The sequence below is a fragment of the Dipteris shenzhenensis genome, chromosome 4 (genome assembly GCF_047967505.1).
Source record: "Dipteris shenzhenensis isolate YYH24624 ecotype China chromosome 4, Dip_SZ_1.0, whole genome shotgun sequence".
NCBI lineage: Eukaryota > Viridiplantae > Streptophyta > Polypodiopsida > Gleicheniales > Dipteridaceae > Dipteris > Dipteris shenzhenensis.
The window spans coordinates 26,213,449-26,239,340 of NC_141599.1; the positions used below are offsets into that span (position 1 = coordinate 26,213,449).

The 25,892-nt window shown below is 43.8% G+C and overlaps 1 protein-coding gene across 2 annotated transcripts in view; it reads left to right on the plus strand.

Moving 5' to 3' along the window:
* Positions 1 to 25,892, plus strand: part of LOC147902652 (uncharacterized) — a 51,630-nt gene that overhangs the window by 18,507 nt on the left and 7,231 nt on the right. For both annotated transcript variants that reach the window (XM_087373586.1, XM_087373585.1), the window contains exon 4: positions 11,025 to 11,096. In XM_087373586.1, coding sequence (XP_087229712.1) covers positions 11,025 to 11,096 — 72 coding nt within the window. The remainder of the gene's footprint in view (positions 1 to 11,024; positions 11,097 to 25,892) is intronic.

The window sequence follows — 25,892 nt, forward strand, 5'->3', positions numbered from 1 at the left end:
CCAAAACTTACACCCCTGCCTTAGTTTCTCAAAAGGATTTGATCTCAAAACACCAGAGTTTTTGCAAGTCTTATGGGTTTGTTTGCAATCCAAGTATCTCTTTTCTTTGTGCTGTGCTTAAAAGTTTCACAAAACTCCAAAAAAGCCAAGATTTATTGCAGCTGCTTGTGAGACTACTTTGACGGATGTCTCTAAATGGCTAAGCTACTGCTTCAAAGCCATGTTGCCTAGTGTCCATGAACTTTGGAGGGACTTATTAAAGGAGGCAGATGTCCCCTCGCACTCAAGCTGGATTTTAAATGACTCTGTAGGAGTGATTCCTGTTGTAAAATTTTTTAATTTCTCTCAAAGGATTCAGGAAAAAGAGTCTCCTATTCTCCTTCAAACCTATGATTTTACCACGCTTTACACAAAGATCGAGTTGGAAGACCTGAAGTTTAGAATAAAAAAGCTAGTGGATGAAGTTTTCAAGCTGAGATTTGATAAAGATAGATGCAAAGTGCTAAAAGTTGAGAAAACAACCTTATGCTTTGACTTTTGGTGGCTAAAAAATAAAGATCATGACATTGGTTCTAAAAAGAAAAGATACACAAAGGTAGTAAATGTTAAAGATATTTGCTCTTGGATAGATTTTTTTAAAGATAATCTTTACATCACAATAGGTGATTCTTTGTTTCAACAAATTATAGGAATCCCCATGGGCACTAATTGTGCCGTCCTTTTAGCAAACTTTTATCTTTTCACTTATGAATTTGAGTTTATGCAACGTCTTATTTCTATCAATACCTGTCCTATCATTTTACATAAGCTTAGCCAAGTTAGGTGTTTTATAGATGATTTATTTGTACCAGATGTTCCTAACTTTCAAGACTTAATGTACAAAGACGCTTGTGCTTTTGGAGAAGGAATCTATCCTCGTGACTCTTGTGAACTGAACTGCATTTCAAGGGGGGATTCTTGTGTTTTCTTAGATCTTAGACTTTCTCAATCTACCATAGGATTAGAGGTTGATATTTACGATAAACATGAACAACCTGCATATAGTGGTTTACACATTATAAAAATGCCTCACATTGACTCAAACATTTCTGATTTGGCAAAATATGGAGTCATTTCTTCCCAATTCCATAGGTTTTTCCGCCTTTGTACAACTAAGGAGTCTTTTATCACTCAATGTAGTAATTTGATTACTTTACTATTACACAAGAGGTATAATCCAAGGAAAATAATGAAAAAAGTACGCACAATCTTAGATATGAAGTCTTTTATCTATGGTGTATCGGCCTTAGGTATGTTTAGAATGATTGAACATAAGCTGAAAATAAAGAGCGGGGAGCTGAATAGCCCGTTTTTCTTTTAGTTTCAAAAGAGAGTTTGATTGAGTATGCTTGTGCTTTCTAAGTTAGGATTGTAATTTTGCCTCTTTGTAGGAAGCGATACATAAGTGTAAATGGTCCTTTTAGTTTTTTATGTTTTAAATGAGAGAGAGAGAGAGAGAGAGAGAGAGAGAGAGAGAGTGAGAGAGCGAGCGTTAATTTCAGTTTTTTGGAAGATTTTGTTTTTTGTTTCTTGTTTCTTGACTTGCTTGTTTATTTTTGCTTAGTCACTTTCTTCCTTTCTTCTTTATTTCTTGTTTTCTTTCTCTTTTGTTTTTTTGACGTATTTTAGTAAGCACTGGGTTTGCCCAAGAGACTTCGCGGGTCTTTAGAAACCCAGTATAGCTGCTTATGCTTGGGCACTGATGACAACATAAGTGTTGCTTTGCTTGCTAAGTATGTCTTTCTTTTGTTTTTCATAAAAGTTTTGGTTTACCTCTTTTTTATGCTCTTTCATTTTCTCTTTTATTTTCTGTGTAGATTTTGTCTTTAGAACAACAAAAAATCTAAATTTGTATGATTGGACTTATTCTAGTCTTACAAAGGTATATCGTTTTCATTATTTTCCTATGTACTAGTGCCTGTATATAAATACAAGTACATGTACTTTCATTCCTACAACTGAGTTGATGGCTCTCTACGTACGTGTTGTACTCACCTCCTATTCCTACACCTACATTTGGTATCACACCATTGATTGCTCTATGGAGGTGGGGTATATCACCATACAGCCTTTGTGAGTTACCTGAAGCAAAGAGGGAGCTTGAGAGTTCAGCTCTTGTTAGCTCAAAGGCAGCAGCAGAAGAAACATCAACCGCGAGGGAGCTTGTAGTGTTGAGCCTACAACACAACTGCTTTGGTGTTGGAAATTGGTGGTCAAGTAAACCCACGTTATACAAAACGACTCAATACTTTGGCAACCTGATGATTTTAACCCACGAGATGTAGACTGCAGTTCGGTTGAATAGATCATGAGTGAGAGATTGCAAGACAGAGGTATCATAATCCAAATATTAAAGTATTACGAGGAATCGACTCAACAATGGACTCTTTTGCTCACCTCTACCGGGTTTTTTGTAGTGTACAACTCATGACATGACCTTCTATATACCCTTCTGACCAAGCTTTTAGACAATCTTGCTTGTGCTTACACAGACTAGGACACGACTTGTGCTTACACATGACAAAAGGAAGGAGAACCATTGCATATGCGCCTTCTTGAAGGAACTGCTCGCCGACATCTTGAAGACCTGACTCCACAAACCGCCACGGGTTACCATGCATTGAACCATCACGAAGAGCCAGCTCCACGTGCCCATCATGTTCTGAATAGCCGACTACAACGACTGCCATTGCTCTTCTTGCATGGGCCAATCACATGCAGCTGATTACCAAATCTCCACGCCGCTTTCCATGCATGGACAGAGCCAATAACCATGCTTACAAAGATGGCCCAATCACTGAGCTCCTACCAGACCATATGACCAATTTCATTAGAGAAACATGGACTCCTCAGACTATCATCAAATCTCACCATGAGGTCGATCTAAGGATTCCAGTAAGGAATTCCAACAAGCCCCCTCTCGACCAAAATGGGGAGAGAATAACCAGCTACGAAAACATGACTGTCACCCACAAAGACTGCTACTAATGCTCACAAAGAGCTACAGCATCAACAAAATAACATGCTCACAAAGAGCCCAACAACAATTGCTCACAAAGAGCCCAATAACAATTGCTCACAAAGAGCCTGACTTCGGTAGTCATCACTACCCTTCCAAGTTTAGAAAGCAAAGTCTTATCACGGAGGTGATCAACTTCAGCAAGCATAGTAACCTCTTCCTTGTTCTGTTCTTCTACTGTAATTGCCTTTTCTTTACCTTTGGTTTGCTTCAGTTGCTCATCACGTTGTTTGGTATAGCAGCACTTTTCAATGTGGCCCTCCTTCCCCCAGTTTTGGCATTTCCAAGTATGTGGAGCTACTGTTTTCTTCTTGTCCCTGGCAGCATATACTTTGCTATCATACATGGATATGTTGTTGCGCTTTTCTTCACTTAGTAGCATCCCTACACAGTCGAGGAAGTCCATGTCGTCGTCAAGGCGTAAGATTTGAACTATCTCCCCATACTGTTCAGGAGCTAGGCTTCTCAATAGGATTGCCTTCTTATCTTCATCCTCGACCCGTGCTCCTAGATCACTCAATTGCCTCAACAAGCTTGCATCCGATTCAAGAACACTCCCAGTGTCTCGGATTCATTCATATGGAGATCAAATAAATATTGCTTGAGATTCGATTTCGAGTGCTTCATACGAGCTCCGAATAGAGTTTCAAGTGTTTGTCAATTCTCTGTTGCCGTGGCTTTCACATCAAGATGGTGGAAGTACTCAGGTCCTAAAGCTCTACCCGTATAGCCAATTGCCTTCTCATCCTTCTGCTCCCACATAGGAATTTTATCTGCATCATGAGAGCATTCTTTCGGCTTCTTCTCTGTACGAGCAACAATATGCCAAAGTCCCTTTTGCATGAAGAGTAAACGGATAGCCAATTGCCAAGAAGCAAAGTTTTTACCATGGAAGGTCACTAATATTGCTCCGTTCTTATCCTTCTTCGATGCATCCATTTTCAAAACCTTGTAGGATTCAGAAGAGCACGAAACAAGCTTCAGCTAGGATGTCGAGAGAAGATCTCTTCTATGACCTCGATTACTTCTCCCTCTTCTTACAACCAAGAGGGTAGATTGCCTTTGAGTAGTTCCTTGGCATGCATGAACCACACTGCCTATGTCACCAAACTGTGACGAGCGACCTCAGACAATAATTCACAGAACTTCCGAACTTATTGCTTTCATACCAATTGTTGGAAATTGGTGATCAAGTAACACGAGATGTAGACTGTAGTTCCGTTGAATAGATCATGAGTGAGATATTGCAACATAGAGGTATCATAATCCGACTCAAAAATGGACTCTTCTGCTCACCTCTACCGAGTTTGTTGTAGAGTACAACTCATGACACGACCTTCTGTAGACCCTACTGACCAAGCTTGCTTGTGCTCACACAGACTAGGACGCGACTCAGGCTTGAAGCCTGTCACGACCAAAGGAAGGAGAACCATTGCATATGCGCCTTCTTGAAGGAACTGCTCATCGACATCTTGAAGACCTGACTCCACGAACCATCACGGGTTTCCATGCATTGAACGGTCATGAAGAGCCAGCTCCACATGCCCATCATGCTCCGAATAATTGACTATATTGATCACCATTGCTCTTCTTGCATGGACCAATCAAGTGTAGCTGACCAGAAAATCTCCACATCGCTTTCCATGCATGGATAGAGCCAATCACCATGCTTACAAAGATGGCCCAATCACTGAGCTCCTACCAGACCATATGACCAATAGCATTAGAGGAACATAGACTCCTCTCAAACCTTAGACTATCATCAAGTCTCACCATGAGGTCGACCTAAGGATTCCAGTGAGGAATTCCAACATTTGGCTAGAAGCTTGAAGCAAGAAGCTCGCCATGCAATCTAGAATTGTTTGTTTGCAATTTTAGAGCTCCTCTCGTTGAACACTTGAAGTTGTGTAGCTACAACACCAAAATAATTGTCAACAGCCCGGCATTTGTGAACTTCATCCCGAGACCAAGCACGGCTAAGTGAGTCTTCTTGTTCAGGCCTTGCAAACTTGAACCCGCGACTAAGCGCGTCACTACAAACTACAGCCCGCCATCCGAACAATTGCATTGTCAAAAGTCAAGGGCATTCAAGCTTGAAGTTGGGACAACACATCTAGCTCTTGTCCATAGGAGCAGCCCGCTACCAACCCCTCAAGGTCGTGCAGCTGCAAGGGCTTCCTGTAGCTTATCTTTGGAAGCACACGTGTCTTCATCTTGTCTCCAACCCAAAGACACCACAATCTGCCTCAAAAAACCCTAATCAATAGGTGGGTATTGATGTGGCAAGGCTGACAGGGCACATTTATGTGGTATGTGACACGTGGCATTGGCACGTTGCAGGTGATGTGGCAAGATAGTCCTAGAGTTGACCTAATTGGGGTTATTTAACCTATCCTAACTAGGGTTACCTAACCTATCCTAACTGAGACTAGTTGACTTAATCTAGTTGTGGGTTAGTTATTCTAACTGAACCATACTACAAACAAGTTGGAAGTCTACAATTAAATAATTTCCAATATGTCAAACAACATCTTGATTCCACGAGTCATTCAAAGGACATTTTGAAGCAACCTCACTGAGGTTGATATGATCAATGGCTACAAACTAAGACAAACCACTGAACCAGTGAGTGTCAACATTTGAGGTCATTAGCCTCGTGAAGAATCATTACAAAAGTGCTCGATTGGCACTAGTGTAAGTTGTTGTACGATGAACGACAAAGCTTCATTTTTAAGGGTAGTTTTGGCATCCATTGCCAACCAAAACAAGTACTTTTGCTTTGTACACCTATTGTGTACTGTGCGTACTTGCATATTAGGTAGTTGATAGGTATAATATAGAAAGATCTTGGCATTATAAGCTCGTCAACGTGGCCATTTGCTGTTTGGTGCCAAATCTCTGTCAGAGTTTGCAGGCCCGTTTTCAAACAGTTCTTTTTTTTCAATGAAAAGACTTCTATTAAGTAGGAGAAAATCCCCAAGGGCAAATGCAATGGCAAAAGTACATCATGTATAACATAAAAGACAAAATACCTTTAGTGGGTCAAAAACCTACTCATCAAGAAGAGGTAGTAAAGCTCCAAGGATGAGATGAAAGTGCCACCTCAAACCTATGATGGACTCCGAGAAAAAGGGGGACCCTCTCCCCTCCCTGAGAAAGATAGTCCTCTGAGCATATGCCATTTGGGAAGATCCATGCATGCTCAACCAAATGGTCATTGGATTTTATATATATGTGTCCAAATACTGGCCAAAGTGTGAGATGCGTGGACCTGGGAGCCATCAAGTGCTTCTATGCATCTGGATCTCCATATATGCCACATTGAAATAGTCACTATGATCTCCCAACAAGTATACACCAAGGCATGTGCATGTCTATAAGGAGAAGGGGGAACATCATCCAGAGCAAGACTCAACTAAATGTTGTTGAAAGAAAAGAGCCCAAGAGGATAAAAGATATGAGGCCCCGAAAGAGAGAGCCAAGCCACTGAGCCCTAGGTCATGAAGAAGGGGGAGGGAGGAAAAGTACTCAAAAGTCTAGCAATCCCCTTCCGGATTAACTTCGCCTATCTGCAATCCCATAAAGAATGCAGAATGGACTCCTTGATAGAAAAGTAGCAAGGACAAATAGGGGCTGATACCTTCACAAGTTCAAACCAAAAGCACCAAGAGGTCAGCCATGATCATCAAGTATGAGGTTGTTTAACATGACATGTTTCCTATCAATCCCTTCTTAAGGTAAAGATCCACTGAGGGGGAGCAGGACTGCATGCAACGAATAAAGCAATCTTTCTAAGACTCGTGTGTTGGCAAAAGGTCCCTGATCACAACCTTGCAAAGCAAGGCCCTGCACTTCAAATCTGGATCAATGGTATTGAGGAGGTCTCTCAATCCACTCTGGCTCTTGTATTGTAGAACCATCAAGTCCACTACACAAGTAATTCCTTATTGGCCTTTTGAGCTAGGTCATGCATTCCCTAGAGTGGCATCAACTAGAACAAAAATAAAACAGGCCGTGGCCAGCAGTACCTGGTTAACAACTACACCTCTGGATGCAAGGTCAAGTTTAGCTGAACAAATAAACCAAGCTATGGCTAGCAGTACCTAGTTAACAACTACGCCTCTAGATGTGACGTTAAGTCTAGTTGGACTTCCACATCGACGTTGCAGCCCAAATATATGGCCCAAATATATGACAGAGACACCTCTTTGAATCCAAATTAGCCCTTAATTCGGGGTGTCCTTGTCACTAATGTAGAAGCCATCAGATTGACTCCAATTGATATATGCACTTGCTATAGGACAAAATAAATCCAATGCTGGCTTGAAAGATGTGAGAGTATGGGAATTGGTACCCTAAAAGACAGCAGTGTTGTCAGTAGGCTCAATGTCCAGGATCTCCTCATCCTACCTGAAGGGAAGCGTATCTCAATAATGTCAGCTTGAGATCTCAAAAAGAGGTTCATGGCTTCAACCACGAATAAGTATAAGAAAGGGGAAATAGGGCACCTGTATTGGACTGATTTGGAAATCTGAAATCTCTCTCCTCTGGCCCTTTGATAAGCACCTAGCTATGGTCTAATCTGTATAGTAAAGAGAGCCCTCTGATCCAAGCATCTGAAAAACCTAAGCACAAAAGGGTATCCCTTAAGAAACCCCAATCTACTCTCTCAAAAGATTTCTTGAAATCTAAGAGCAGAATGGCTTAACTTTGCCACTATTCATAGCCCTCTTCACAACCATCTTGTATGTTAACCATCCATAAATTGCAGCAAGAGAAACAATACAACGTATTGTGGTCATTTTAGTAACGGAGCAAATGTTTGGTCATAGTTAATCCCTTCGTCTCTTTCTGTGTGGATTACACTCTTGTGTCTTGTGTCCACTTCGTGTCTCCCCACAGTTCCAACATTTGGTATTAGAGCCATTGGTCTCACCAGTATATTGCCCCGTAACCTAAGCATTCCGTATTGTCTTGTGCTTAGATTCGTGGGCATTTTTTTCATTAGTCTTGTGAGCATCTTTGGGGGGGGAGAGAAAGAAAGAAAGAAAGAAATTTTATTAGAGTCTTCAGAAGACTGATGGGTCTATGAGACTGAAAGAAAACCTGTTACAAAGCACAGTAAGGGTGGAGCTACTGAAACGAGCATCATCACCCGAGAGAGAGAGAGAGAGAGAGAGAGAGAGAGAGAGAGAGATGGATGTATTACCGTCTTTGGGTGCCTTGCGGGCCTATGAGACAAAGTACAAAATTACAGTAACTCATACGAGAGAGAGAGAGAGAGAGAGAGAGAGAGAGAGAGAGAGATTAGTGCTACGCCTTCACGGTAAACTGCCCATTTTCCATCCTTTTTGGCAGCCGTGACTTTAGCTAATTCAGTTGCCTTAATCTTAAGTTGAGCTTGTGTAAGCTCCTCTGCTATCCATACTTTGGTGTCCTTCAACTTGTAAGATTGTCGAAGAAGCTTAATCCGCATATCTTTTGACTTCAATGTAAGGATTGCATGACCTTTATAGTACAAAATAGAAGCTGGCCTGGAGTCGTCATCATCCCGCTCATCATCATCCATCCATTCAATGTTGGGCAAGCTTGCTTTGATCTTTGTCAATATTTCACTATATGTGTCCTCCTCTTTGTACCAATCTTTTGGGAGTCCCCCTATTCTAATCTTCAGTGCATTATCACATCTAGATTCATGTTCTTTAATCTCTATTTAAATATCTGACTTACATGCTTTGTTTACAATCACTTCCTTCCGGTGCCATGGTAGCTCTCCTATGAGCTACAAAAATATATCGTATCTGTGTCTGCCGGGTCATCTCTCGCTATGGCGGGGGGTGCGGTCTCCATGTTGTTGTATTTGGTGGGCCATATTAAGAGTGATGCCTTTGCTCAGGCGATCCCCTCCGAGTAGAGCTATGATGGGCTGAATCTCCATCATGAGTGCTCCAGTCTGTCTGCGCACCATGTATGGCCCCTGCATCTCTTGTTGCATCTCGCCTCGTCGTCGTCTCATCCCACTAACCCATGCTGCCCTCATATCATCTATCTCCTCCTCCTCGACTCCGACCATGTCTAGGGGTATACTTGAATGCGTAGAAATCTATGGTGTGTCACTGAGCTTGATCCAACCCAATCTTTGGAAGTACTATCTCCTCTTGCCGTTTGATCCGGTGCAGTAGGATCTCTCTATGTCATTGCATCTCCATCTGATATAGGCCAACACAGACCTGATCCTGGAAGTGAATGAGTCAGGAGAGTGGCCCAAAGCCGTGTCCCTTTTGAAAGAGGCAATGGTACCGTCCTCAGATCTTGTAATAAGCTAGGCAAGTACAGGGGAAATGCTCCTCTGTCTCCACTTCATCCAACATGCATAATCTGCAACCCCGATACTCTCTAGGCGTACCTATGCCTTTCCCTGCCTCAATCGTCAACTAATTGGACGAGACTCGTATTTGTCCAATGGCAATCCTTACGACGTATGAGACTGGCCTATCCTCTAGATATTGGAGTATGATAATCACTCCATTCTCCAATACTCTCAAGAAGTGGTTGCGGTAGAATTGGATCTTGGTAGGAAACTCTTGGTCTCCTCCCCAAATCTGTAGGGTATGAAGCTAGAGTAGGTCCAACCGTATGATCTGATTCCGTGGTACCAAGGGATCAGGGGCATCAAAGCTGTACTGAAAGGGGGGGAGACGGTCGATCTTGAATACCTTGGCTGCCAAACCATCTGGATATGCGTGCATGTCAGGCCGTGCATACCCTACTCTCAACTAGTCATATAGATGACTCCAGTGCCAACCTCGGTAGTCTCTCTCTAGGTAAGGTCTACCCTGTGAAGATAAGTGACTATCTAGAAGATGGCATCAATCTAGAGTGGCATCATGGAGAACTCTACCTGCATAGTCTGGCGGGGGGATTGAGGGCTCTCAGAATCATCCTAGATCCCATAATCACTTACAGCCTCTCGAAACATTGCCACTTAGTCGTTGTCGCTGATATGTCACTTTCCCAGAAAGTTGCTGCGTACATGGTTGTCGGTCTCACTACTGTGTCGAACAGCCAACCCTCCGGCGGGAGGTCTTGAAAATGTGCTTGAAAGCATTGGCGCTCTACTCAGGCTAGAGCTCCCCGTCATTGTGTAAGTTGTGCCTTGGTCATTGTGAAGACTAGGCTCGCAAGGAGGCTGCCCATAGATAATTGTATGATTGTAAAATTTCCATTGGATCCCCTCTGTAAGGGAAACTGTGTCATTGAGACTGAAAAATAAACAATTAAGGAAAGTGCCTCTGACTGCTCTGTGCAATCACTGCAAGTATGGCATCAACTGATTGCTCAAAGTGAAACTGACTGCACTATAGCATCGCCCATTGCAATCAAACTGAAAATGCGCCTCGAGTGCAAATGTGCACCTCTGAGCACACCAATATCCTCAAAGAGAACCTGTACACCGGTAGAAAATCCTCAAAGCTTTCAGAGGCAGCTGGAGGTCGCGGATTGTACAGGCTGAAGCAGAGCTGTATGGATTGGCTGCTGTATGGACTGTATGGCTGAAGCATAGCTGTACGGACAAGCAACGTGACGTGCATACGGGCAAGTGTATGGGCTGCTGTATGACTGACAGGCAAACATCATGGGATTGACAGAAGTCCACGAGCAGGCTGGCTAGGGTGCTGAAAGTCGAGTTACAGGCTGAAGCTGCTAGCTGAGCAGGTCACCAGTCTGCACAGACAATGGGGAGCTGCAAATCCCACGTTGAAGCTGCAAATACATTTTTGTAAATTAAAAGCACATGTAGACTTTTGACTGGGAAAACAGTCTCATTTTTGTAAATTAAAAACACGTGGACTTTTGTAAATACATTTTTGTAAATTAAAAGCACATGTAGACTTTTGACTGGGAAAACAGTCTCATTAAACTGTAATGTGTCCTTATTATCTACTTTGTGTATCTTCTATGGCAGGTCTCATTGTACAATGAACTTCAAAAACTACAAGAATTGATTGTGAAGGAGGCCCGGTTTCACCAGGAAAAGGTATTTTGTGATCCTTGAGAAATCGTATCAAGCTTGTAGGGCCGGTAGGACTTTGTGAAAATTTCAGCTTCTCTATGAATCTACTCTCTTTTGTTGCTTCCCTTCCCCCTTCCACTTTGATCATATTTTCCTGCTTCACTTTTGCGTTTTTGTTTGAGACACACACAATGTTTGAGCTAATTTTGTGATCTTTGCGAGTCTGGTACCTTTTTTATTAAAGATCAAAGAGTTGGACAGGGCCCTAGATGCCGATCAGGTGTTCCATGAGGACATTGTGTTGTTACTCCCTTGATTGGGAAGCTCTGTGTCTATGTATAGAGTTACGTAGATCAGGAGGATTTCTTCATTTTCCCTCTTAAACACTATGATGTAGTTTTGGGCATGCCTTGGTTTCATCATAAGGCAGTGAAGGTGCCTCTTCTTGAAAGAGTGCATGAGTTTCTACATAGGGGTACAACGCAACGTATCATTGCCAGAAATAGAGGGGAGACCATCTCCATTGTATCTGATGTTTGTAGTTGGCAAGGTATTAACGTTTGTTGTTTCAATGTACATGGTTTTCATTAAAGAAAGAAATTTAGAAGTGCATGCTGATTTGAATGATGCTAATAGAGAAAAAATTCAGTTTCTTGAAAATTTTAAAGATTTCTTCTCAGATGCATTGCCAGGGGAGTTATTCCCTGTGAGACCAAAAGATCATTGCATAGAACTGATACCTGGCAGGGAGCCACCCAACAGACCACCTTACAGGGTCAGTGCTACCCAGAGAAAGGAGATTATGGCCTAAGTATAAGACTTGCTGTCCAAAGGCTTAATTCAGCCCATCTGCTCTTTATTTTGTTCCCCTGTGTACTCCTTGTACAGAAGAAAGATGGCTCATTTTGTATGTGTGCGCACTAAACAGGATGACCATCAAGAATAGATTCCCGATTCTGCACGATGATGTGCTAGATCAGCTCAATGGAGCTTCAGTTATCAACATAATAGATTTGAAAAGTGGTTATCACCAAGTCAGAATACAGCTGCAGGATGTGTACAAATAGCGTTCTGCACTACATTTGGGCTGTATGAGTATCTAGTGATGCCTTTTGGGTTAACAAATGTCGTGGATACCTTTAACATGATGATGGATTGTATCTTCCGTCCTTATAGGCAGTTCATTGATACCTTCTTCGATGACATCATAGTCTTTTCCAAGTCCGAAGAAGAGCACATGGAACACCTTGCTATTGTCTTCGAAGAGATGCGTAATCATAAGCTCTATGCCAATAGTAAGAAAAGTGAATTTTTCTTGGAATAGATCCACTCTTTGGGACACATAATTTCCAAATGGAATAAAGATGGATCCTGTGACGATTTAGGCTGTCTAGGAATGGCCAAAGCTGAAAACTGTGCATGAAGTCCGTAGTTTCTTGGGTCTGTGTCCTTATTACAAAAGAGTTATCGGACATTTTGCTGATATTACTACTCCACTTCATGACTTGACCAAGAAAAACGCAAGTTTCAGATGGGGTATTCTACAGAAGAAAGCATTCTTTATGAAAAAAAAATTCACGAAAAAAGAAATTGAATATAGAGCCAATTCTGATAGTATCCAATCTGTATCAGCCTTTTGATGTAGATTGTGATGCTTATGGAGTGTGTTGGGGCTGCATTGCATGAGAATGGTCATATAGTGGTGTATGAAAGCCGGAGACTCGCTGAAAACTGAAAAACTAGCGTGGATCCAAGATGAGCAAGATAAAGTAGACATTCTAGAGCTGCTGCTCCCCCCCCTCTAGCTGCCCTCTCCCCTCAGCCCCCTCAGCCTCCCCTCCCTCTCTCAGCCCCTCCCCCTCAGCCCCTCCCTCTCTCAGCCCTCCCCTCCCCTGCCTCCCTTCCCTCCCTTCCCCGCTTCTCCCTCCCGGCCTCTCCCTCCCCGCCTCCTCTCCCCTTCTACCTGCCTCCTCTCCCATTCTACCCGCCTCCCTCTCCTCCCTTCCCCCACCTCCCTTCCCTCCCTTCCCTGCCTCCCCCTCCCGGCCTCTCCCTCCCAGTCTCCTCTACCCTTCTACCCGCCTCCCTCCTCCCCCTCTCCGCCTCCCCCCCCTCCCCCTCTCCCCCTCCCCCCTCCCCGCCTCCACCCCCCTCCCGTCTCCCTACTGTCACCTCCCTCCTCTCCGACTCCCCCCTCTCTGCCTATCCCCTCTCTGCCTCCTCCCTCCCCGCCTCCTCTCCCCCTTCCGCCTCCCTCCTCCCAGTTGCCTTCTCCTCCCTGGCAGCCCCTCACCACCTCCTCCCTCCCCGCCTCCTCCTCCCGTCGGCTGCCTCCTCCCTCTCGGCAGCTCTCCCCCGCCTCCTGCCTCCCCGCATCCTCCTTCCCGGCAGCTCTCCCTCTCATCCTCCTCAGCCCCCTCCTCCCTCTCCTCCTCAGCCCGCCCTCCTCCTCCTTCTCTTCATCCCACCCTCCTCCTTCCTTCCCGGGCAGCTTAGTGCGGAAGGATTTTCTTCGTGTTTGAGTCGGCCTCACTCACCTCGATTGGTGATGGCTTTGCCTTCAGCCAATCTCCATCCACTTCCACCAGCCGCGAAAACTGTGACTTTTTTAAAAGACGAGTTGCAGCAGCTTAAAAAGATGCAGAGCAAGAGAGTTCAACATCACTCTTTACTCGCATCCATGGGTCCCACCCTTCGAGATTACAGGCCAGGGACCGGATGCTCTCCACTCTACCTGGAGACCTCTCAAGGCACCTCACAGATGTTCATCTACTTGGGCAAGGATTCTTCCAGGTTGTTTTTGATTCCTCGGAGGTAGTAGGTACAATCCTTCAGGCTAGTCCGTTAGCACTGAGCTCCAGGAGGATTTTTTGGGCCCCTTTCTCATTGGGGTTTGATCTTGTTGAGGAGGATAGCCGGATGACGCCACTCGTCATCATATTTCTCGGCCAGATGTCATAGAGCGATACACAAAGTATGATGTTGAGAGCCAGGGCACCTTATGTGATGAGTTGTATATTAACAAGTCCATGTCAGGCACATGTGATCGTGCGATTGCGAAGGATGAAAAGAGAATGCACCAAGGGGTGAAATGGTGGGAGACATTTGGGACTCACACACCAAATTTGCAGTGGTTGGCTCTTCGAGTGCTCTCATAAGGCACATGTGCTTCTCTTTGTAAGAGAAATTGGAGCACATTCTCTCTTATCCATACTAAAAGAAGGAATAGGATGCTTCTAAAGAATACCAAGAAAGTAGTATACATCCATATACTAATTTGTGTCTCATCCACAAAATCAAGGAAAGGGGATTTGAGAAGATAGAAGTGACCCTAGAAATGATCAACAAGGAGAAGGATGATTGAAGGCTGCTCGCTTTGCAAGCGGGTACAAAGGAACAAGAGATTGCAGCCCCTATTGTTATAGGAAGGATGGATGCTGTCTTCAGCTTCAAGTAGCTCTAGTCTTTTGGAGTCTCATGGCGAGGTAGATGAGGATGATAGTGATGAGGAAGAGGATGATAATGATGGCACTGGTGCTGATGACGATGAGGAGGATGAGCAAGATGATTAGGATGAGGATGCAGCTTGAGGCTTGAGCCTCATTGGTTGTGAATCTTGATGCATTTCAAGCTTCAGGCTTCAGCTTTATTTCCAGGCTGTGGCAGCCTTCTCTTATATGATGTTTTGCTTTGATATTTTGTGTAGTACCTACTTCCTTTGATCATGATGTTTTGGTATAGTATTCATCTATGATATATCATTGACACTATGGAGTTTATGGTTTTCAACCTTGTGAGTGACTATCATGAGATTGAAACTGCACTATGTTGTGTTTTTAGAGGATGAGTTTGGGAATGTTCCTGGATTCATCTAGGTATATGCTTCTGCCGTATTAGCGGGCATGCAAATTTCACCTTGTGAAGTTTTCGTCCAAATTGCGGACTGCTGGTATTGTGATAATTCTTTGTATCTTAAATGGTGCGTTGCCCTATCAGCTAGATTTAGATTTAGATGCTCGTTGGGGAGAGACTAAAATGAAAATGTTTAGACTTCACAAGCAGTTGTAGCTTGAATGAAGAGATTTTGGACCACCTCTTGATTAGCCTTCTCCTTTAGTGCTACCCTTCATCATGGCTGAGTCTGCCCTTCACCTCTGGAGTGCCGACAGAAACTCAGTACGAAGACTTTGTATAAATGGATGCTCAAGTATGTGTGGGTGTGTGGATTTGTATGTGTGAGAGCATATTTTTATACTATGGTCTACACCCACTGTTGGGCGCTGATGACGTCAGTGGGGATGTCATAGTAGCTAGTCCCTGCTATGCATGATGGAGTTTATGGTTTTCAACCTTGTGAGTGACTATCATGAGATTCAAACTGCACTATGTTGTGTTTTTAGAGGATGAGTTTGGGAATGTTTCTGGATTCATCTAGGTATATGCTTCTGCCGTATTAGCGGACATGCAAATTTCACCTTGTGAAGTTTTCGTCCAAGTTGCGGCCTGCTGGTATTGTGATAATTCTTTGTATCTTAAATGGTGCGTTGCCCTATCAGCTAGATTTAGATTTAGATGCTCGTTGGGGAGAGACTAAAATGAAAATGTTTAGATTTCACAAGCAGTTGTAGCTTGAATGAAGAGATTTTGGACTACCTTTTGATTAGCCTTCTCCTTTAGTGCTAGCCTTCATCATGGCTGAGTCTGCCCTTCACCTCCGGAGTGCCGACAGAAACTCAGTATGAAGACTTTGTATAAATGGATGCTCAAGTATGTGTGGGTGTGTTGATTTGTATGTGTGAGAGCATATTTTTATACTATGGTCTACACCCACTGTTGGGCACTGATGACATCAGTGGGGATGTCATAGTAGCTAGTCCCTGCTATGCATGATGGAGTTTATGGTTTTCAACCTTGTGAGTGACTATCATGAGATTGAAACTGCACTATGTTGTGTTTTTAGAGGATGAGTTTGGGAATGTTCCTGGATTCATCTAGGTATATGCTTCTGCCGTATTAGCGGACATGCAAATTTCACCTTGTGAAGTTTTCGTCCAAGTTGCGGCCTGCTGGTATTGTGATAATTCTTTGTATCTTAAATGGTGCGTTGCCCCATCAGCTAGATTTAGATTTAGATGCTCGTTGGGGAGAGACTAAAATGAAAATGTTTAGACTTCACAAGCAGTTGTAGCTTGAATGAAGAGATTTTGGACTACCTTTTTATTAGCCTTCTCCTTTAGTGCTAGCCTTCATCATGGCTGAGTCTGCCCTTCACCTCCGGAGTGCCGACAGAAACTCAGTACGAAGACTTTGTATAAATGGATGCTCAAGTATGTGTGGGTGTGTGGATTTGTATGTGTGAGAGCATATTTTTATACTATGGTCTACACCCACTGTTGGGCGCTGATGACGTCAGTGGGGATGTCATAGTAGCTAGTCCCTGCTATGCATGATGGAGTTTATGGTTTTCAACCTTGTGAGTGACTATCATGAGATTGAAACTGCACTATGTTGTGTTTTTAGAGGATGAGTTTGGGAATGTTCCTGGATTCATCTAGGTATATCATTGACACTATGCATCCAAATCCACGTGATTGTGGTCTCTGGAGGCTGGACTCTTTCATGAATCATGTGTTATGACTTTAAAATTAATACAAGTTTCAAGTTTCAAGTTGAAAGTTTTGTAGCTCTATGTCAATTTATATATTTTTTATTTTTTTGGGGTAAAATTAGGGTCACGTATGAGGCTCGTATGTTTCAGACCCAGGGGCTGAACCATACTCCAATTGTACTTCCGTACTCGTATGACGTATGCGTATGGAAAAAATATTGGCAACAACGTTCCATATCATGTTAAACCCATAGAAACTGATGCTATAGTGCCCACAAATAAATGTGGGTGCATCACAACTATGCTTGTGCATGTGAAAAACTCAACTAGACTATGCAAAGTCTCATAATGTGAGACGATGTTACGCTCTAGTCGAGGTAGCATGACCTCGGAAGAATCAGTCGACATTTCCCTTATAGGATCTATCTTTGTAATATATGTGTTTGCGCTTTATGTAAATGATCGGGAGGGATTAATGTCAAGGTCCTAGGTGAGGGCTGATAGCACCAGACTAGATAGGTCTGAGACCAAGGGCCTAGTGCAAAGAATGTGCCTAGGGGCAAGGAATTAAATGCATCCCAAGTGAGGGTGAAATGTTGCATTAGGAAGGCCCTATATGGATGACATGTGGCATCTAGATCTATCTAGGGATTTGGGGTCTGTCAAGGTTAGTGAGAGAATTGAAGAATGGGGATTTACGTAATTTCGATATAGCTCTCTCTCTCTCTTGCTTGAAGACTGGGCAGAATTGGCTGGGTGGTAACGAAAGGTGCTACTCCCGTGATCTGTAGAGAAGAGAAAGGCAGAAATTTGTTGACATTTGGTATCAGAGCGAAGTTAGAGATCGAGGGATATGAGATTAGTAACGACGAACAACAGGGACGGACTGCTGAGCGTGACGTCCAACGGAGACTCAGACAGAGGGATTGTGGTCTTCACGTGACAGAACGTGGCGGGGTGTTAGGTCTGGTCGTGATAAGGGAGCGCAGACACGCGATGCGTGATTGAGCGACACGCACAATCTACGACGAATTTGGTGAAGACCGTCACGTACTGACCTGTTTGTTCCGCTTTGGAATATGGCTGGTTATCAGTAAGTAGACATGGGTCGTGGAAGAGCGAGCGACACGCATAACTGATGCATCGAAGTAAAAGGTCACCGTGGTCTATTTGGAGCTACGTCGACGGACGGTAGGTGGTGGCTTGGTTACGGGTAGAACCGGAATCGTGAATCGAGAAGGGGCAAAATTGATCGCGATTTTAAGCGACTGGGAGAACTAAGTCGTGACTATAGTTCAGTTCGAGACTTCGTGCAGCTGATAGCAGCGATTCAACGGCAGTAGAGAAGCTACGAAGGACCAGAACACATGCGCTGTTGACGAAGCCAGACGCTGTGACTGTGGGGAACTAAAGGTCGCTTGCGAAGGGTGGTGCAAAACCAAGACACACGAAAAAAAAATCGGCTCATTGTGTGAAGATACGTTCCAAAGCACAGGGGTGAGCCTGCAAGACTGTGTATCGTGGAATTTGCATCAAAGAGCCAAGTGGGCCGTACCTGCGAATAGCTGGAGCAGCCAGAATCGTCGAAAAGATCAGGGGGGCCTTTCTTTCCGTGCAGTTTTTTTTTTGTGTTGTTCTATGGTCTTGTGAATTCTGCACTGTAGAAAAAAAAAAAAAAAAAAAAAAACCCCATCTTCCACTGTGAACCTATGGAAGCAGAAGGACAGAGTTCAAGGGTGAATCCTAGTGAGTCTAGAGCTCAATCTACACAACAGATATCACATCACGCAGCACCTACATTAATTGGTAGAATTTCAATATTAGAGGATGCTTTACAGCAGATTATGAACCAGCAACTTCAGGCGAATGCTGGTCAAAATGAGATTAGGGAGATGGTGCAAGCCTTGTCGGCTAGACCGTCTAGGATTGATAAGGGCAAAGCTCTAGCTGAGCCAGAGCCCAGTGTACATTCCTTAGAGCGCGCAAGGGTCAAAGTGCCTAATATCGCTAATTATAGACCGGAGAAGTACGCTGGTCGGATGACCGAGCGCAGCTCTGATGTGATCGAGGTTTGGTTGCACAAGTGGGAAGAAGCCTTCGCCATTTGTGAGATTAAATCCGATCTAAAGAAAATCCGCGAGGCCACACACCTGTTTATTGAGGCAGCGGACAGATGGTGGATAAAGCAACAGAAGGATCAAGTTGCTCCAACCACCTGGGAAGGGTTTAAAGCTGAATTCAAGAAACACTTTCTCCCACCTGATGAGGAATCCCGAGCTTGGGATGCTTATAGAAGTCTTCGTCAGAGGAGCTTGTCAGTGGCAGAGTACACTGACAAATTCAGAGAATGTGTTATGAAAATAACAGACCCTCTCCCTATGTCGGTTCAGTTAAAAGATTATATCTATGGACTGAACAACAAAATCAAAATGGAAGTTCGGGCTAAATATGTAACTACACTAGATGAATCTATAGCAGTAGCCCTGAACTATGAGGATGCCAGAGGCAGGTCTGGTGGATTTGTGCAGGCAGGGACTCAGTATGAGCACCCGAGGAAAGGGGGATTTCAGAGGAAATGGGTTTCAAAGACAAGTGTCTCGCAGCCAAGTGGCCAAACCAAGCAGGTGAAGCCGGTTGAGGGACCAACAAAAACAAGTACCACCGTTGGGGTGAAAAGGAAAATAACTCCAATGGCAGCCCGGGCTTGGTCAAAGTCCTCATTGACCCCTGAACAAAAAGAGAAAGCTAGGAAAGAAGGATTGTGCTTCGGCTGCCTTCAGCGACATCAGTGGAAGGATTGTCCACTGAATAAAGATCGTCGCACGGCTAATATGATAATATCTGAATGCGACGTAGAAATGCAGGAGAGTCCCAGTACGGAACATATGCAGATGCAACTGGCGGGACCTTCTCAGAGGTTAGTACCTTGTTTGTTATGTGTATCTGTTGCTAAGTTAGTGACGAGTGCACCTGATAACATCCTATCTAAGCCCGCAGCAACGGGGTATACAGCCTTCAATGATACGGAGTTAATCAAAATGAAAGGGCAAGTGGCCAGTCATGATGTCATTGTGTTGTTTGACTCAGCGTCAACTCACAATGTGATTAACTCCAAGCTCGTGAAGAGGCTGAAATTAAAGACAAGTCCATCTGACTATGCGTACACCGTCAGGATGGCAGACGGAAGTTCAACTGAAGTATGGGACCAAAGGGTTACCCAGTTGGAGCTTCGGATTCAGGACTATACTGAGAAGCTTGATTTTGAAATGACCAAGCTTGCTCATGCGGATATAGCCCTGGGAATGGCGTGGCATTCTAGGAAGAATCCAGCCATTGATTGGAAAAAGCACGTATATCAATTCAAGATGAATGATGTGCTTTATGTCTTGCGAGGTGAAAAAGATATACCTCAGGGACCGTTGGTTTCCGTGATGGAAATCAGAAAGGCTCAAGTTGAGTTTTTATACCTTTGCACAGCATCGGTAGAGTCGGTGGATGATTCTTCGACTAGCACTGATGTTACGCAAAGTGGTGAGATGGCCAAGCTGGCTAATCTTATAACAGAGGAGTTCTCTGAATGCTTTAGGGATGAACTACCTTATGGGTTACCTCCAGAGCGGAAAGTTCAGCATAAGATTGAACTGATCCCGGGGGCAGAACCTGTAAATAGACCTCCCTATAGAATGAGTTTTACTGAAGAAGCGGAGGTGCGTAGGCAACTGGAAGAATACCTCAAGTTGGGGCAAATTCAACCAAGTTTCTCACCTTTTGCTTCGCCAGTGATATTAAAGAGAAAAAAGGATGATACGTTTCGCCTCTGTATAGATTACAGAGCATTGAATAATATCACTGTTAAGCACAGGTATCCGATGGCTCGGATTGATGATTTGCTAGATGCATTACATGGAGCCGTGATTTTCAGCAAGATAGATCTTAAGTGCGGCTATCATCAGATCCGGATTAGAGCCGAGGATGTGCATAAAACCGCTTTCAGGAGCAGGTTTGGTCATTATGAGTTTTTGGTAATGCCCTTCGGACTTACCAATGCTCCAGCGACCTTCGTCATGCTTATGAATGATTTACTACGTCCGTATATCGGAAAGTTCGTAGTACATTTCATTGACGATATCTTGATATTCAGTAAAAGTGTTACTGAACATTGTGAACACTTAAGGATAGTGTTCAGTACTTTGAGGAAAGTCAGTCTTTATGTGAATAAAAAGAAAACTATACTGTGTATGGTTAGGCTTGAGTATTTAGGGTTCATAATTACTCCACAGGGGGTAGAAATGGATCCGAAGAAAGTGGCTGCGATACTAACTTGGCCAATCCCTCAGAGTCTGACCGCGCTGCGATCATTCTTGGGATTTGTCCAGTTTTATAGAAGGCATATCAAAGGATATTCCGAAATAGTATCGCCATTGACTGATCTGACCTCAGATAAAGTACCTTTTGTTTGGGGACAGAATCAACAGGAAAGTTTTAACACCATAAAACAAGCTGTGGTCTCAGGACCGGTGTTAAAAATAGTTGATCCTCAGAAACCGTTGTTCCTAGAAACCGATGCAAGTGGCATTGCGGTAGGAGCAGTCCTCCTTCAAGAGGGAAGGCCAGTAGCCTTTGAAAGCAAGAAGCTTTCTCCCTCTCAAAGGAATTGGCCAACTCATGAATTGGAGTTGTATGCTGTTATCCATGCTTTGAAAACATGGAGGCATTATCTGTATGGTTCAGAGTTTTATGTGGATGTAGATCATGATACTCTGAAACATTTTTGTAAACAACCTGACTTGAGGGGCCGCCAAGCTAGGTGGGCAGAGCTCATGTAGGAGTTTAATCTAACGATTCGGTACCGAAGAGGAAAAGACAATAAGGTAGCTGATGCGTTGTCTCGCATCATGCACAACCTGAGTTTCACGGTATTAGAGAGTGCTCTAATGACCGAGATCAGAGAAACTCAGAAGGTGGACGAGTTTGTCCAGAGCTTATGGCCTAAAGCTCATGTGTTAAAACCCGGGGAAAGTGAAAAGGATGACCTGGCATCCAGAAAAGGCCAAACTTATGCAAGATATACCATAAGGGATGGTATGCTAGTTAGAAATGGCAAGGTTGTAGTACCTGGTCAGAATGATCTCAGGCAGAGAGTCATTCGACAATGCCATGATAGCCCGTGTGCGGGACATCCAGGTGTCGAGAAGACATATGATCTCGTGAAGCGAGATTTCTTTTGGCCAAAGATGAAAAAGCATATTCATGAATATGTGACACGGTGTTTCTCGTGTCAGGTAAGTAAGGCCGAGCGGGTGAAGCCACCCGGACTTTTACAGCCCTTGGAAATACCACTAAGTAAGTGGGAGAGCATTTCCATGGACTTTATTGTAGGGTTACCTGCAACGCAAGGAGGGTATAATTCTATCCTTGTGGTGGTTGATCGTCTAACCAAGATGGCTCACTTCATTCCGACTAGAGAGTCTGTTAGTGCCCCGCAAGTAGCGGATTTATTTATTAGACATATATTTCGTCTGCATGGATTGCCTAGATCCATAGTGTCAGACAGAGATGTCAGGTTTACCGGTCACTTTTGGACAGCGGTATTTGAGACACTAAGGACTGAGTTGGGAATGAGTAGTGGGGATCATCCTGAGACGGATGGTCAGACGGAGAGAGTCAACCAAACTTTAGAGGATATGCTGAGGGCATATGTATCATTGAGGCAACATACATGGGACAAGTGGTTGCCATTGTTGGAGTTTGCCTACAATGATAGGAAACATTCATCTACTGGGTTCAGTCCGTTTGAACTGAACTATGGTTATAGACCAGCCAATCCGACTATAGTTGGAGTACCTCAGAAAGTGCCTAGTGCCGCGAACTTTGTAGTTCAGATGCGGGAGATGCTAGCACTTGCGAGAGCTAATATCCGCCAGGCTATGGATAGAGCCAAGGTGTATGCGGATGAAAATCGGTCTATAAGAGTATTTGAAGAGTGTGCTAAGTTATCACCTCGATACTGTGGGCCGTGGTTAATTCTAAAGAGTGTGCTAAGTTATCACCTCGATACTGTGGGCCGTGGTTAATTCTAAAGAGAATAGGCAGTGTAGCCTATAAATTAGAATTGCCACAGGGGTGTAAGGTGCACCCGGTTTTTCATGTTTCACGTTTAAAGAAATTTTTACATACTGGTGACTCACTAATCGAAGGTGTGGTTTTGTTTCAGGAGATAGAGGATATTGCAAAGCGCAAACCAACAAGAATCCTGGACCGAGGAACAATGCAAATACGAAATCGGAAGATACCCACGGTGTTGGTTGCATGGCATGGTCAGCCTCTATCCGAAGCTACCTGGGAATCCGTATATCAGTTGCGGAGAGTATTTCCAGACTTTATCATCGAGGACGCTGATGTCTGAAGAGGGAAGGAATGTTACGCTCTAGCCGAGGTAGCATGACCTCGGAAGAATCAGTCGACATTTCCCTTATAGGATCTATCTTTGTAATATATGTGTTTGCGCTTTATGTAAATGATCGGGAGGGATTAATGTCAAGGTCCTAGGTGAGGGCTGATAGCACCAGACTAGATAGGTCTGAGACCAAGGGCCTAGTGCAAAGAATGTGCCTAGGGGCAAGGAATTAAATGCATCCCAAGTGAGGGGTGAAATGTTGCATTAGGAAGGCCCTATATGGATGACATGTGGCATCTAGATCTATCTAGGGATTTGGGGTCTGTCAAGGTTAGTGAGAGAATTGAAGAATGGGGATTTACGTAATTTCGATATAGCTCTCTCTCTCTCTTGCTTGAAGACTGGGCAGAATTGGCTGGGTGGTAACGAAAGGTGCTACTCCCGTGATCTGTAGAGAAGAGAAAGGCAGAAATTTGTTGACAGACGACCTATGAAAATGCATGTAAACTGAGAAACCCATACCTTGGGTGTATAAGGTAATTTATGCTTTACCTTAGGGACTCCTACAATTGTAACATAGGAAAAAGAGAGGACTAGAGAACCAAACACAATTACACTCAGGCTCCTTGGTAACAAGCATCACCCTAGCCTCCTATTCACTAGGATGGTGAATAAATCTAGGAGATCATGAAGTCATAGTTGATCTAGGATGACCAAGAGACATCTTGTGCATCGAAGGTGACAAGAAGACCTCTTGTGCAAATGAAGTGACCAGGTCACAGCTTGTACATTTAAGGTAGCTAGCTGACCTTTTGCTACATCTTAGATGACCAAGTGACCATTGGTATAGCTGATATGGCCAAGTAGCCCATGGTGATAACGAGGATGGCTATAGTGACTAAGAGGTGACAATGACAAGGTTGGTGACATCCAAGATGATCTAGGATTCGATGCACTTGGTCCACCGCAAGCCATCAAGTCAATACTTCACTCACCAGTTCTAGAGCATCACAAGTTATGAGGAGGTGCACATGGAGGGGTTATGACATCATAGAAGAGCTAGAGGCCTAGACCATCGTTGAAGGGTAACAAGACGCTGGCGCATTCATGGAATCCAAGGTCATTAAGAATCCAAGAGGTGGAATGCAACAACTCGGAGACGAGATAAGAGAGCCGCCAATGAGAGTTAGGGGAATACTTTCCACCAATGGGAGATCCAGTAGTCATCACCAGTAGATGTGATCAATGAGGATGAAGGCCTGGCAAGGGAGATCACTTGGGAGATTGTCATTGTAATGGGGATTTTCATAGGAAAGAGGGGGAGGCTAGACTATGAGCTCAATTATATTGGGAGTGTTGGGAAAATTGGAGCTACATGTGCGTGTGAGGAAACCCTTATACAAAATGACTAAATTTGTGTGTGTTTGAGAATGCTCTCGTGAGAGAGATTATGTGTGTAGATGTGAACACGATTTCACCCTTTTGTATCTGGATAGGATAAGAATGCCATGTGTTGGTATCTTATCAGTGTGTGGGATTGTATTTGTCAAGAAGGTAAGGTTCTCTGCCTGTGAAAGCATATATTTGGTGAAGCGGTTCAATACAAATCGATCTCTCATTCTTTCTCCACTCCATTTCTCTCCTTCACACTATCCCTTGCATAGCATGACTTTGTGCACTATGTTTCGCTAACATGGTATAAGAGCAGAGGTTGGTCGTCTCCCTTCTCAACTTGCCGCTTGGGACATGCTGGTTGCAGCTTGTCTCTTCTAGAAGAATTGGACGTTCTTGGAACTATCACGATTTGGCAACATCAACCATCTAACCGTTCTAGTATTTAATGATGAGAAGATGATTGATTTCATCATGAGTGATCCCTATTGCTCCACATCCTCACTTGAAGATCTAAACTTGGCAGCATAAATGGTTCAGTGGAGAAGGATTTCTTCACTTTCACTTTACACACATATGCATGAAAACCTCTCTCCTCCGAATGCTCAAACACAAAACTTTTTTTTTGTAAGATAATTAGGGATCGTGTCATTATATACCTTTCAAATCTCTAGAAGTCAGGGTGATACATTCCAAGCACGTTCTCTCAAATTATCGATGTAGTTTTGCTCAAGGAACTCATCCATTAGGTGCCTTCCATTAGATCTAACAGGTGCAACCTATTTTGGGCACTCTACAGCAGCAAATGGACACGCCTGTTTGTGGTTCTTTCATGGTGTCATTCTATACATTTCAAATTTCTACAGTAGGGGTGACACATTCCGAGCATGTTCTCTCAAATTATCGATGTAGTTTTGCTCAGGGAAGTCATCCATTACTTGGTCATTTTTCTTTAGGGAGTCTTCCATTAGATTTAACGGGCACGACCTATTTTGGGCGCTCTACAGCAGCAAACGGACGCGCCTGTTTATGGTTGTTGTTATATCTTGCCTCCATGTGCTTTATTTGCTGGTGATTTTCCCTGTTCGTGCTGCATTTGTTGGCCATTTTGCCCCCGATTGGTGAATGATTTCTGTTTGAGCTGGAGCCGGCTCTCAAGACTGGTTGTTGACCTCCTTTTGGGTGGCAGTTTTGCAATGAATACAGCCAAAAAATTATGTTCGATATAAAAGGTGTATCACAAGTGACCTGTTTTCGTCACATTTGAGGTCACCTACCTCTTGAACGCAGGCCCGACCCATTTTGAGGTCACCATTGCTCTCCTTTGGGGTCCTATTGCTGTTCTTGAAGCTGGCCAACCTGTACTCTTGTTGTTCGTCGTTATCCAGCCGACCTAAAATGCTGCTCAAAAGAAACAAAGTCT